At 40.3% G+C, this 15,447-nt stretch overlaps 1 protein-coding gene across 1 annotated transcript in view; it reads left to right on the forward strand.

Annotated features, from left to right (window-relative positions):
* The window catches only part of MYO3B (myosin IIIB), a 2,630,788-nt gene that overhangs the window by 1,009,055 nt on the left and 1,606,286 nt on the right, over positions 1–15,447 (forward strand). Inside the window, exon 15 of the mRNA XM_044075508.1 lies at positions 9,761–9,890. Coding sequence (XP_043931443.1) covers positions 9,761–9,890 — 130 coding nt within the window. The remainder of the gene's footprint in view (positions 1–9,760; positions 9,891–15,447) is intronic.

Below are 15,447 nucleotides of genomic sequence, written 5' to 3' on the forward strand. Positions count from 1 at the left end.
TTGCTGCAGGTGTCTGGTAAGGTACATCCCAAAAGGGGCATTGTACTCAATTATGGGCCTGATGAGGGATGAGTAAAGAGGCACGATGACCTCCCCTGATCTAGATGTGAATCCCTTCATGATTAGGTGGGCTATATAAAATGTTTTTCTAGCCACTTTGGCCACGTGGTTGTCAAATGAGAGATTGCTATCAACTTGGGTCCCCAGGTCCCTAATTACTTCTTCTGTACTTAATGGATTACCACCTATGTGGTAATTTGTGGGCAATTTGTTTTTGCCAAAGGGGATGACTATACACTTTTTGGCGTTTAGCTTGAGGCCATGGCTCTGGCACCAGTTGTCTGTTTCTATGAGGCCCTTTTGGAGGATGCTTGTGTCGGCTGGAGAGTTGATTATGGCGCCCAGTTTGCAGACATCTGCGAACTTAGTCAGCCACAGTCCTTCCGTGTTGGCCTGTACCTACGAGAAATATATACTGAACAAGAGAGGTCCCAGGACTGAGCCTTGTGGGATGCCACTTGTAACTGGTTTTGAGTCTGACATGGCTCCAGCAATTCTAACCATGTGGGCTCTGTCCTTGAGCCAGTTTGCAACCCATCTAGTGACATAGGGGTTTATATTTAAGCTGGTAAGCTTATCTATAATGCCCGAGTGGGGTATTGTATCGAAGGCTTTTGAGAAGTCCAGGTAGGCTGTGTGGACCACCTTCCCCTTGTCAATGGCCTTGGTGACTGTTTCAAAGAAATCAACCAGGTTTAAGAGGCAGGATCTGCCCTTAACAAAGCCAAACTGGGTAGGATCCAGTGTCTGTGGGTCCCCAATATCTTTATTTATGAGGTCCATGATGATCCTTTCCATAGCTTTGCAGACCAAGCTAGTCAGGCTTATGGGGCAATAGTTTCCAGGATCTGTTGAGGCACCACCTTTGTGGAGAGGGACCACTGTTGCTGTACGGCACTCACTGGGTACATATCCTGTAGTAAGGCTGAGATTGAACAGTAGTTTTATGTTTGGGTTTAGCTCTTCTTGGAGTTCATGTAGGATGCAGCCCGGGACACCGTCTGGTCCCATTGATGCTGTGTTTTTTGCTTTGGAGAGGGCAGCTTTTACCTGAGCATCTGAGATGTCAGGGGGGCAGCACTCTGCTGGGATAAATATTTGCCCTTTTGGTGGGGGGGGGAGTTTGTGCTGTACCTGTCAGCTAGAATGTTGGCAATGTCTGTGGGTTCGGTGTATTTTTTGTCATTTTGGACTAATTCTGAGCATATCTGGGAATTCCCACCCAGGTTCCTAACATAACTAAAGAAAGTCTTGTGATTATCCTTAGTGTCCTGTGCAATTTTTCTCTCGAAGCTGGCCTAAGACGATTTTATGAGTGCCCATAGTTTTTTGCTAATACTGATCAGAGATGCCTTCCCTTTTTGGGATTTTGCTCTATCATGTAGTAGCTTCCTCCTTCTATTGTATAGTTTGCTTATGGCTGGGGTCCACCAGACAGGTTGTCTGCCTTTGGAGGATTGGGTCTTGGTTTTATTTAGGATTGCATGATCCATGCATTCCTGAAGGTGTTCATAGTATGCATTTATAAAGGATTCTGTGGTCTGGGCTGTATTTTCCACAGGCCCGGGGGCTTTGAAGGATTCCACCTCGGTTTTGAGGAGTGTGAAATTTGCTTTAGAGAAGTTTTTCACTGTGGTTTTCAGGGCAGGGGGTGGAGTCGGGATGTGAATATCCAGTGAGATTAGTTTATGGTCTGATCTTACCAGTGAGGGATACACTTCTGGTTTGGAGCATAGAGTCCCCATGTTGGTGATGATCAGGTCCAGTATGTTTTCTCCTCTTGTGGGAGTGGTAACAAGTTGTTCCATAGCATTTGAGTTTATAAATTCTAGGAACCTTTGGGCTAGGGTGTTGGAGCTAGAGTAATGTTCCCAGTCTATGTTTGGGTAGTTGAAGTCACCCAATATAATGGTGTTTGGAGAGACCTTCATATTTTCCAGTGTTCTCAGGAAGGCCGAGTGGGGTTCCTGGGTTTGGGAGGGTGATCTGTAGCAGGCTATAAACTGGAAGGCAGTTTTACCCACTGTTAGTTGCAAATGGATAGTCTCTGATGCTTCGTGCTGTGCCACCAACCTGGAGGTGTGGGTATCTTTGACAAATATTGATACTCCCCCTCCTTTTGTGGTACGGTCCAAGTTTTGGGGCCAAAAAGCATGGTATGAGGTATAACCTGGTAGTGCTGGGGTGCTCCCGGGAGCCTTGAACCAGGTTTCTGTTGCTGCACAGATATCGATGTTCTCCATGCTAAGGAGAGTTTCGAGTGCGTGCATCTTGAAGTTTAGACTTCTGACATTGAGTAACATTACTCTTAGTTTCTTATCCCCTGTGATACCTATGGAGGTGGGTTTGTCTTTTGAGCCTTGCCTAAAAAAGGCACTATGGGTGTAGCAAGAGCCTTTGCCAATATCCGAAAGCCCAGGGGTGACAGGTGCAAGCTGTCCCTAGCGAAGCATCGTGGCTTGTCGAGCATGTCATCCCAGGCTGACAGGCATTGGATCCCCTTTGAATGACACCAATACTTAAGCCAATTGTTGAAATTGATCATCTTGTCTTCATATTGTGGCATTACTCTTGGTGAGGGTAAGATGCTACTCAAGGTTAGGGTCATACCGGCCTGGGCTACATGCTCAGAGAGCTCCTCTATGTCTCTTTTCATGTAGTCTAGGGAGATACGTCTCAGGTCATTCACACCAGCATGGACAATGACTGAGTCATATTTGTACTTGCCTTGGAGTGACCTGAGTGCTTGTGTTATGTGGCGGATCCTAGTGCCCGACAGGCAGCTCACCATGACCTTCTCCTTGTTTAGCCTGGTGAGCGGGACGTCAGTGTGCCTGACGATAGAGTCACCTATTACAAGTGTATCAGGTGTGTTGTTTAGCCTTAAGGGCTGTGACTGTTCGGCACACTGGCTTTGTGAGCTATGTGTTGCACGTGTTTTGTTTTGGGGTAGCAGTTGCTTGGGTGTCTGCTTTGGAGGTCTCTGCTGCTTAGGCAGATTTTTATTTAGAGCTCAGTATGTTTTGTATGTTTATGTGTTTGGTTTGCTGTCGTGGTAGGTCTATATGAGACTGGAATTGTAGTGAGTGTGGTTTCCTTCTCCTCCTGACTGGTTTTGCCAGTACTGAGTTGAGAGAGCTTAACCTCCAGTATGGCTATATGGTTGCATCTCTCACATGTGTTGGAATTTGTTGGGAGGAGGAGAGGGTTGTCTGTGTACATGAGGCAGTTGTAACATTGCCTCAAGATTCCCAGATTCACCAGCTGGACCGGAGAGGAGATTGACAACTGACCTTTGGACATGCTAGAATAGTATTGGGAATTCCTTTATAATTGAAAAAAAGGGCCAATGGGGAATGAGGTACTCAAGAGGAGTTTGTGAGGGTGTAGTGCTTTTAATATTTTAGTGCTGACTTATATAATTGCTTTAGTGAGCAAGTGCCAGGTAACTTAAATGCAATGTGTTACAGGTAACTTAAATGCAAAATGACAAACAGTAACTTTCTTTCAAGTGAAACAAGGAAATAAGTACAGTAAGCTATGCAGATATCACTAGGGATCCACAGAAGCTGAAAAGCCGCATTTTAGGTGGAATTAGCGTTTCAGGAAATAACAAGCAAACAAACAAGCAGCATACAAATAAAGCTAGATTCAGCAGGCCTGGATCTAGTCTATGCTACAGCAAACAAGGTGTACCAATTTCAGTAAGAAACAGTTCAAATATGCAGGCACTATAAGCCTTTAACCAGAAATTCCCAGCTCAGAAGGGCAGAGTCCAGCCTCTCCTCCCACAAGAGTGCAGACCACGAACTTTCTTAATGTAAAATAACTGGCCTGAAGCCCAAGTGCTTAAACCAGAACTAATACACTTTTAGAATAACAGACACTGAACCCTCAATCAGCAGTTCACAACTTAGAAGGATGTAAGCTACCTGTCCTGCCACCACAGTGCAGGCCACAAACCTTCCTAATGTAAAACAACTGGTCTGAAGCCCAAGTGCTTAATCCAAAAGACGTAGAATGATAGCTACACTTTAATCAAGTTACTACCAAGCAGTAATAAATACAATTGAATACTTTAAAGAATGCCTGGATTAGTGCTCAAGTTATACAAACAAAGCTAGATTCAGCAGGCCTGGATCTAGTCTATGCTACAGCAAACAAGGTGTACCAATTTCAGTAAGAAGCAGTTCAAATATGCTGGCACTATAAGCCTTTAACCAGAAATTCCCAGCTCAGAAGGGCAGAATCCAGCCTCTCCTCCTACAAGAGTGCAGACCACGAACCCTTTTAATGTAAAATAACTGGCTTGAAGCCCAAGTGCTTAAACCAGAATGAATACACTTTTAGAATAACAGACACTGAGCCCTCAATCAGCAGTTCCCAACTTAGAAGGATGGAAGCTACCTGTTCTGCCACTACATTGCAGACCGCAAACCTTCTTAATGTAAAACAACTGGCGTGAAGCCCAAGTGCTTAAACCAGAATTAATACACTTTTAGAATAACAGTCACTGAGCCCTCAATCAGCAGTTCCCAACTTAGAAGGATGTAAGCTACCTGTCCTGCCACCACAGTGCAGGCCACAAACCTTCCTAATGTAAAACAACTGGTCTGAAGCCCAAGTGCTTAATCCAAAAGACTTAGAATGATAGCTACACTTTAATCAAGTTACTAGCAAGCAGTAATAAATACAGTTGAATACTGGATTAGTGCTCACGTTATACAAACAAAGCTAGATTCAGCAGGCCTGGATCTAGTCTATGCTACAGCAAACAAGGTGTACCAATTTCAGTAAGAAGCAGTTTAGATATGCAGGCACTAGAAGCCTTTAACCAGAAATTCCCAGCTAGAAGGGCAGAGTCCAGCCTCTCCTCCCACAAGAGTGCAGACCACGAACCCTTTTAATGTAAAATAAATGGCCTGAAGCCCAAGTGCTTAAAACAGAATTAATACACTTTTAGAATAACAGACACTGAGCCTTCAATCAGCAGTTCCCAGCTTAGAAGGATGTAAGCTACCTGTCCTGCCACCACAGTGCAGACCACAAACCTTCCTAATGTAAAACAACTGGTCTGAAGCCCAAGTGCTTAAACTAAAAGGCTTAGAATGAGTTACACCAAGCAGTAATAAATACAATTGAGTACTTTTAAGATGACGCAAAAGCAAAATAAAGTAGGAAGAAACACAAATACAGTAAAAGCAGGGTTTTTTTTTTTTTTTTTTTTTTTGAGTGAGCAAATGAGATGGGCCCAGGAGTTACAGGACAGTAACAGTGCAAATGCAGGCCTTCAAATCTGAAAGTTGAGAGAGATGGAAGACCGCCCAAATGGCCAATAACTACAAATTCTGGGCCAGAACCACTCCTTATGTGATAGACAGGTTACCTAATGCTTACCACTCCCACTGATAAGCTAGAAGGCTTCCCTCCAACACAGAAAGGCTTGGGGGCTCAGAAGCTTACAAATAGTCCTGGATACAACAAATCTGTATCTGGAACACTAATTACAGGAAAGGTAGGAAACAGGCTTACAATTTTTTTTTTTCAGAAAAGTAGCAAAACAGTAGTAAAAACAATTCACATGCAGTGCAAGCTGGCACACTTGAGTATGTAGCAATATTAGTCCATACACAGTTTGAAAAAATGTAATTAAATTAAAAAGGACTAAAAGCAAGTGCAGAAAGGGTTTATTAGGTAGAATGCGGTAAAGAGATGGGGCTGGGGGAGTGTCCTAGATCAAATCTACAGTGGGGCGGGCACTGCAAAAGCCACCAAATTTAAACTACTACCAGAACAGGGACGGGGGGGGGGAGTTTCAACAGAGATGTGAGGAATCAGAGTGCAAATTATAAAACCCAAAAAATATATACTGATCTCTGTATATTTGCAGAACACTAAGACAACAAATATCTAAGCAACAATTTAGCTCTATAATACAGAATAATTCAGAAAAATATACTCAGCTCTATATATTTGCAGATAGTCTTGTAAGGCTGTTCCACTTTAAATGCAGACTGCTGCTATTAACAGTTCAAATTAAGGGAACCTTGAGTTAACAACACACAAGCAATAGAAACCACAATGAGGAGGGTGGGGAAGAAAGTTTCAACAGAGATGTGAGGAATCAGAGTGTAAATTATAAAACCCAAAAAATATATACTGATCTCTGTATATTTGCAGAACACAAATTAAGGGAACATTGAGTTAACAACACACAAGCAATAGAAACCACAATGAGGGGGGGTGGGGAAGAAAGTTTCAACAGAGATGTGAGGAATCAGAGTGCAAATTATAAAACCCAAAAATATATACTGATCTCTGTATATTTGAAGAACACTAAGACAACAGATATCTAAGCAGCAATTTAGCTCTATAATACAGAATAATACAGAAAAATATACTCAGCTCTATATATTTGCAGATAGTATGCACACCTCTTAACTGCTGCCGCTGCCAGGGATCACCCTCACTCTTCACACAGTCACACACAGCCTCATCTGCTTTCATACATGCATACACTCTTACTCAGATGTACACACATGCACTTTAAGTTTCTTTTCTTTTTTCTTTACATTCGCTAAACAGCAAAAGCACTGCTTAGTGAGTGTAAAATAATGGCTTGATCAGTCTCACTGTTCACTGTCTCTCTCATATACACACGTGTATACAGTCTCTTCTGCTTTCATGCATGCATTCACTAACACACACAGACAGAAACATAAACACACTCATACAGATACATACACACATATACAGTTTTTTCTGTTTATTTTTGTTTTAGACTCCCTAAACAGCAAAAGCACTGCTTAGCAAGTGTAAAATAATGGCTCAATCGATCTCGGTTTCACCCACATGCACGCATACACTTATATGCACACAGATGTAAACCATAAGCACACACACACAGTTTTTGTTTTGTTGTTTTTTACATTTTACACTCACTAAACAGCAGAAGTGCTGCTTTGCGAGTGTAAAACAATGGCAGATATTCGTTTTTTTCTGTCCGAGCTCCACGGCAGCTTGATATGCTGCCAAGAAGTGGCAGACTTGTTTTTCAGCAGGCATTACTTCTATATTAATCTGTGTACAGCCATGTAAATGTATAAAGCGTGCTGTACCTACTAGAAGGAAACCCAACCCAAACTCTAAAATCAAACTACAATAGTGGAATCCTATCCTTAACAGGGTATATAACAAAAGGAAAGGTCATGGTTAAAATCTGGAAGAGCAACTCCTATAATGATAGGAGCTCTGTAATTAAAATAAACAGAAAACTAAAAGGAATAATTAAGTCCAACAAGGCCAATTACATGGTCAGGATAGCCTCACAGGCTAAAGACAACCACAAGGCCTTCTACAGCTTTGTCTGAAACCTCATAGGTGTGCCGAACTGATGGTCAGTGGTGCCACCTTCACTAAGCAGAGCAACATAGTGAATTTTCTTGCTGACAAATTCATCTCAAACTTCACCCCCCACTGCCCTCTACCTCCCTGCATGCAGTACCTAGTAGCATAATGCCCCCAACTGTTAACAGGGAGCACATCCTGGCAACACTCATTAATACCGGAAAATAGCCTTAGTTGGCCCTGGCAGTATCCCAGGATGCCTCCTAAATAGCTGGAAACATGATCTATTAAGACCATTTGAGTCACTTTTCAGCTACAGCCTCAAAACAGGCTTTGTACCATGAAAAGAGAGGACTGAAATGTTTCTTTGATTTCACAGGTGGGGACCATCAACTGACCCTAGAAACTACAGACCTATTAGTTAGACTAATTTAAAATCCAAAGCTATGGTATGAATTATCTTGGAAATGATCAGTAAATACATAAGCAACCTTCCGACAGTGGACCCAACCCAGTTTGGCATTGTTAGGGGAAGATCATGCCTACTAAACCTGGTGGATTTCTTTGAGATGGTCACAAAGACAGTGGATGAGGGGAAAACTGTTCATATTGCCTACCTAGACCTGGCTAAGGCATTAATAAAATACCCTACTTGGGTATAGTTGACGAATGTACCAAACTGGGCATAAACCCTTACATAACTCACTGGATTGCCAGTTGACAGGATCCAAGAAGTCAGGATTGATGATACCACCTACAACAAGAGACCAGTCACCAGCAGGGTACCTCAGAGTTCCATGCTGGGACCACTCCTATTTGGCATCTATTTCTCGGAGGTAAAGGCTAATGTTAAGGGCCTTTGGCTGACCAAGTTAACAGATGACTGCAAATTAGGAAATATCATGCATTCCCCCATAATACAAGCATCTTACAAGAGGGTCTAACACAGACAAGATACTGGTGTTAAAGTCACAGACTAAAACTCAATGCTAAGAAATGCATTACAGTGCCTTTGGGGAAAAACTGCCACCCAGGTTAATTACTTCATCAATAAGACACCTCTAATAACTGACCTGTAGTCAGGGATCTGGGGACATATGTAGACAGTAATCAAGGCTTTGATCAACACTTACCCAAGGTGGTAAGAAAATCACTCTGTGTTGCCCAACTTATAAATAAAGGCATGGCATCCAGGTCCAAGGAAATCATAGTGCTACTTTATTCAGTGCTTATCAGACCCATCATTGAGTATAATGCCCCTTTTGGCATGTAACTGACCAGACATATGCAACAGTTGGAACACGAACAAAGGTTATTTACCAAGAGAATCCAGGGTATGAACACATTATCCTATACAGATTGCCTTAAAGCACTATCTCTGTTCCTATAGGTTACTAAAATGTGATCTATTCCTGGCATACAACACATCTTTGGGTGCAGCTCTGATGGACATTTTGCACATCTGCAAATGAGCAGCATCAGAACCACTAGATCCAAGTATTTAAACTTTGCTTGTAACATAAATAGGACATGTTAGCAAGACAGAGATGGATTTCAGAGGATCCCAATGCTCTGGAATAGGCTCCCCATCCATGTGAGGTAGACTCTATTCCTAATCCTATTTAAGTGTAGCCCTGACCAGAGGATGGGAAATCAGAAATTCACCCCGGGTCTGGACCCCATGTCTCTCTCTCGCTCTCTTTTACAGACCAGAGGCAGACAGTAATTCTCAAACTAGCACCCTCTCCACATAACCTCCAGAAACTTCCTAACCAATATACCCCCTTCTAATAAACATCCATGATACATAGAAAACAATTGGGTTGGGTTGGATTGCACGGCTGGACTTATAAAGGCTTTGGTAGTCGTTAATCTAATATATAACTATGAACTCAACAATAATGCAATGGCTATGCAAAATCCAGAGATCTGATTAGCTACAAAAACAGACAAATGTTTATAAGACACACTAAAATCAGTGTGTCAGTTCAATCTACAGAAGAAATAAGTTTACAGTTTTACAAGCTTACAGTAATACATCACCCATTTATAATAGCAATAAAGTCAAATATTATGTATACTGTGCAAGAATATCACTCCTTGAGGAAGGGAAAATGTTTGCCATTGTCTTTTACTTCAGCATATCAGTGAAATGGTGAAATTATTCAACAACACACAACCAGTAGAGTTTTCCTAAATAAATGTTACATAACTGTCTAATAGTTAATATGACATACAGTGTGTTAAGCAAAGATTTAGTGTTTGGTTTTTAAGAAGTGGTTTGTAAGCTTGTCAGGAACCTTTCACAAATACTCTTGTTATAAAGTACTGTTATGTGGATTTCTCTTATTAGGTTTTATATGATGCTTATGGCTTTCTTGAGAAGAACAGAGATACTCTTCCTGCAGACATTGTGGTGGTGCTAAGAACATCAGAAAATAAACTACTACAACAGCTGTTTGCCAATCCTCTAACAAAAACAGGTAACATCTTTATTTGTTTGTTTTTTGTATCAAGTGCCATGCTGAGATATCTCATAAACATTAATCAAATGGAAGTATGGAAACTTGATCATATGGACAGAGGCCCTTTACATTCATCTGGCCTAAAACAGCACCCATAGAATCCCTGTAGCTTCCAGTTCCCCATGTTTCATTATTAAGTGACAGTTTCCCCACAGATAATACAACACCACAACACAACTCCTTTTGGTATATTCATACCAAACAGTGTGCACAATGCTTAAAGAGCTGAACAGATAATGACTGTGGTAGCTGGTGACTTGAAAGTAAGTTGAGGTTACAAGAAGAAACAGAATGAAGGAGACTATGTTATAGCAGGTCATGCCAATTTGCCTGTGATCAGAGCTGACCTTAGGTGCAGTCGCACCCTAGGTGAAGAGCTGCATGGTGTCCCCCACTGCCTGTTCCTCCACGCCACATCCTATGGTGCACCCTATTCCCATTGCTCCCTGCCCATATCATCCAGCTTGCTTTTTTTCTACACTTTTCACATATTTTGTATTATTCTTCAGCATACTTTCAACAGAACCTAACTGAGCCAGACTGCACTGTAATAACTGAATTAAGCATGGGGTTGGGAGCTGCCCCTTAGACAACAGGCTACACTGAGTGTGGCATTACATTACTAGTGTTGTGGTGTAGTACTGCACATCTGACTACATATCTCTGAGATAAGCTGCAGTGTAGTACTGCACATCTGACTACATATCTCTTAGATAACAAGCTGCAGTGATCGTGGCATTACAGTACTACTGTTGCAGTGTATTACTGAACATTGGACTGCAAGCTGCAGTGAGAATGACTTTACAGTACTACTGTTGCAGTGTATTACTGAACATCGGACTGCAAGCTGCAGTGAGAATGACTTTACAGTACTATTGCTGCAGTGTTGTAGTGTACATTTCACTACATATCTCTTAGATAACAAGCTGCAGTGATCATGGCATTACAGTTCTACTGCTGCAGTGTAGTACTACACATCTGACTACATATGTCTTAGATAAGCTGCAGTGAGCATGGCATTACAATACTACTGCTGTAGTGCAGTACTACAAGTCTGACTATATGTCTCTTAGATAAGCTGCAGTGAGCCTGACATTACAGTATTACTGCTGTGGTATAGTACTACACGTCTGACTACATATCTCTTAGATAACAAGCTGCAGTGAGTGTGGCATTACAGTACTACTGCTGTAGTGTAGTACTGCACGTCTGACTACATATCTCTTAGATAACAGGCTGCAGTGAGCGTGGCATTACAGTACTACTGCTATAGTGTAGTATTGCACATCTGACTATGTATCTCTTATACAACAAGCTGCAGTGAGCATAACTTTACATTACTACTAGTGCAGTGTAGTACTGAACATCAGACTACATATCTCTTAGATAAGCTGCAGTGAGTGTGGCATTACAGTACTACTGCTGTAGTGTAGTACTGCACGTCTGACTACATATCTGTTAGATAAGCTGCAGTGGGCTTGGCATTACAGTACTACTGCTGTATTGTAGTACTGCATGTCTGACTACATATCTCTTGGATAACACGCTGCAGTGAGAGTGACTTTACAGTACAACTGCTGCAGTGTAGTAGTGCACATCTCACTACATATCTCTTAGATAAGCTGCAGTGAGAATGACTTTACAGTGCTATTGCTGCAGTGTTGTAGTGCACATCTGACTACATATGTCTTAAATAAACTGCAGTGAGCGTGACATTACAGTACTACTGCTGTAGTGTAGTACTATATGTCTGACTACATGTCTCTTAGATAACAAGGTGCAGTGAGCATGCCATTACAGTACTCTCACTACATATCTCCTCCTTGGCACTTCCCAAACCTTCATGTTTAACATTACCATTATGTGTCACTGGTCACTTTCCTTGACTGGCTCTTTCTTTTTATCCAAGTCTACATTAATATCCTCTATACAGGCAAGCAGATTCTGAGATACAAACCACTTTGTTAAATGCTAGATGTTGCTCCTTATCAACTATTCTTGTGGTGCATATGCCATAATTATTCTAGACGTCTGTCCATTTTAATCTTTGTCACCACCATAATCCTTCCTTAATGCAGGTGTTATTTTCCTCTCTTTAACGTAAAGGTTCCTTACCAACACAGAGTCCCTTTTTTGAACTACCATAACCTGAATATCCACCTCCACATAATCTAGGCCTATTCATTTTCTCAATTGATGTTAACATCGTGTCTTCTAAAATGAGCATAGAAAAATTCTTGCCCTTCATATAATGTAGCAAGGATATATGCAGTTTGCATCCGTTAAGTCACTTTCTTTCCTTATCCCATATCTAATCAATGTATCTTCATTTAGGCCTTTTAAAGTGCTTTTATTTTTACCTTCTTCACTGTTCTAGTCAATCTTTATCAGACTTTTTAAAACCGCATACCCAGTTTTCATGTATATTCCCGCCTCTCACATTTCATCTTCCCGTGAGGTAAAGAGAGATAAAGCAGTCTTCCTTTATTTTTTTCATTTTCTTAAACTCATAATTTCTCTCATTGATCATCTAGTAATTTCCACAAACATAAGAAACCTTCTCTTCTTTTGTTACTTCTATGATTTTCTCCAAAGTTTCATAATTTATTTTCTTGTTTTTTCTTGTTCATCTTTGGGTATTACTTTATTGTGATTTGCATGTTTACAAAATATTTCTTTTGTCCCTATACGTATAAGAATGTATCACATTTTTGCCATGCACACAACATTTAATAACCAAATGAAAGGTTCTAGGCCAGCATTTTGTTTTTCTACTTTTCTGTAAAGCATAACATAGTTTTCATATTTTAGCCACCCCATTTATATATTACTGTATTATTACTATTACTATTTATAAAAGGCTGAGCTGATGCCTTAGCTTTTTTGCATCAATTATAATATGTCAACCTGGATAATTATAGTTTCATTTTAATAACTTAAAGTGATTTGTCCATTGTTGCCGAAGTAAACTGAGCACTGTAGCACTTCCAGTTATTCCATAGCTTAACTCTTTTATAAATAAACACCAAAACAGTAAACATCCTCTCATTTGCTAAAACTAATATAACATCTACAATCCTGATTTCAGTCAAGGTATAACTGTTCTTTACAACAAATGCCATATTATCCTTCAGCAAATTTATTTATTTTATCTTTATTTTACATTTGTTTACCAGGAAAGTCTGATTAGACACAAGTTCGTTTTCAGTGGAGGCACGGGGAGAAAAGTTCCACATAAAACAGAGGAATGTCCATGTTTACATGCACAAGTTCCACACTTAACTCAGAGAAATGTATACATTTATACATTTAACACAGATTAAAAATCTTATGTACACAAACACATATACAGGATCCACATATATCATAAAGAAGTGTATACATTCAGTATATTAAGCATATATACAGAGTCAAAGCATTAACGTGTCATGGAATCACCTAATGTGGATACAAAAGTTCAGTCATCTTTTTGGTGTTTGCGCTCAGCAATGGTTCTCTGAATCCATAACTTCCTTACACACAACCCCAACTAAATTATGTGTCAGACTCTTTCTCCATCTCTGCAGCATTCTTTTGTCATTAATATCCATAGTCTTTTCTGTTAGTCATTCATCCACTTGCATACCATTTGCACAATGCTTGCATGTGAAGTTTTGACTTTCTTAAGCTGATGTTTTCAGGCTCCACAGCAGTATATTTCACACCTGAGGGCACTGTATATCACTTTTGTGAATGCAACAGGGTGGAACTGTAACACTACTCTTATCCAAGTACATCAACTCCATTTCTTTGTTCACACAGGAACTGTCCTGTATATTATAACTTTCTTTCCACTAGTGTGATACAAAAGTTTTCCCAGTTTGGATAGGTACCAGCCCTGCTCTGCCTCCCAATCTAAAACATCTTTTTTAAACTTAATTAGGCTAGTCAACAAAATAAATAAATTCTCCAAAACGTTTTTGGGAAATTTTTCATTTTTTTTAACGGGTCCTAAACATTTTTTTCTAACAGCATGTTACTCCACCAAAAAAAAAGTCACCTAGTAGCTGTTACCAGCACATGTAAAAAAAAAAAAAAAAAGTACATGAACAGATTAATACAGCTGCACCATATAAACACACACACACACACACACACACACACACACACACACACACACACACACACACACACACACACACACACACACGTGTGTACGCACACCATGAGAACTCAGTGCTACAATCGCTGTTGTATCACACAAAATGAGGAGAATCAGTAATTGTTTCATAAAGCTGATGGTACAAACATTTCTAAAGCACTTTGTCAGAACTACAGAAACAATATCACTGCTATTCTTGTAGCATTTTCTCTGCTACTCCCAAGGGTGCAATGGAAGAGCACATATGGAGTATGCCACAACCAAGTTGCACAAAGGTATGTAGCCATTATGTTTAGTATATGTAGCAAGAAAGGTGTCCTGTAGTGAAAAGGAGGGTAACATCACATTGTGGCTGTTTTGTGAAATGCATCTTGCTGTCTTCCAAAAAAGTAAGATTTGAAATTTGGAAGTGGAAGATGTTTATTACTTTTTGGTTCAAAACTGTTGTGTTCTGACACATACATTGTACAGTTTTCAAGATGCTGTTTTGTGATCCACCCTGTTGTGGACTTGAGACAAATTTCTATGAAATACACACACAAATGCTTTTAACACAGGTCACACTGAGTTGTTATATATTTTGATCAGCTAGAATTTTTATTGTATTTTTTAAAAAGTTTATAATTAGACTTAGGAACATGTATTAAAACATTACAATCTGCTATATTTAATTCTCTTAAGCCTGCAGAACATTCTTTTGCCCACATTTATGTAAGTTAGAGGATATATTTTGGCAAACATTGTTTTTATAGGCTAATAGTTCATGCTGTTTCCTTCTCTCATGAAACTAAGTAAATAATTGTCATACTTATCATTGTATTCTGTTAACTTTAATTTATTGGCTCAGCTGAGCTTAATCATCAATTCTTCCTCATTGACCCATTTTACTCTCCCATCCCACATTGGTCATATCCCTATTGCAAGTGGACAGAGATACCTTGTGAGCCATCATACCTTTTTTGGTGGGAGATGGAAATCTTTTGCCAGTTGGCCATTACATAAGGCTACCCTGCTGTTTGAAAATGTGGGTCACAGTGCGTGTGCCAAATGTGCTTTCATTGTGTTTAAATGCACCACACATGTCTTTCCATGTGTATGTCTGCACTGCCTGCTGATATACTCTGCTGCTCAGATCCCTTATGTCTGGGAGAATGTTGTCCCTGGCCTCTGCCAAAAATCAGCCATAGTGTGGGATGCCCCTTGTGACCCTTATCCTGATGTGGGTAATTAAGTTTTGGCTGTTTACTGCCTGGATGATTCCTACCAGGACTAGTACCATTGTTGGAACCAAGGTTGCTAGTGCTTTAGTCAGGGTTCTGTTATGTACACAGAACCAGTCATCATATTAAAGCTTCCTAAAACATTTCCTAGGAA

This window comes from Protopterus annectens, chromosome 6.part1, assembly GCF_019279795.1.
Source record: "Protopterus annectens isolate FY-2018-M chromosome 6.part1, PAN1.0, whole genome shotgun sequence".
Taxonomy (NCBI): domain Eukaryota; kingdom Metazoa; phylum Chordata; order Ceratodontiformes; family Protopteridae; genus Protopterus; species Protopterus annectens.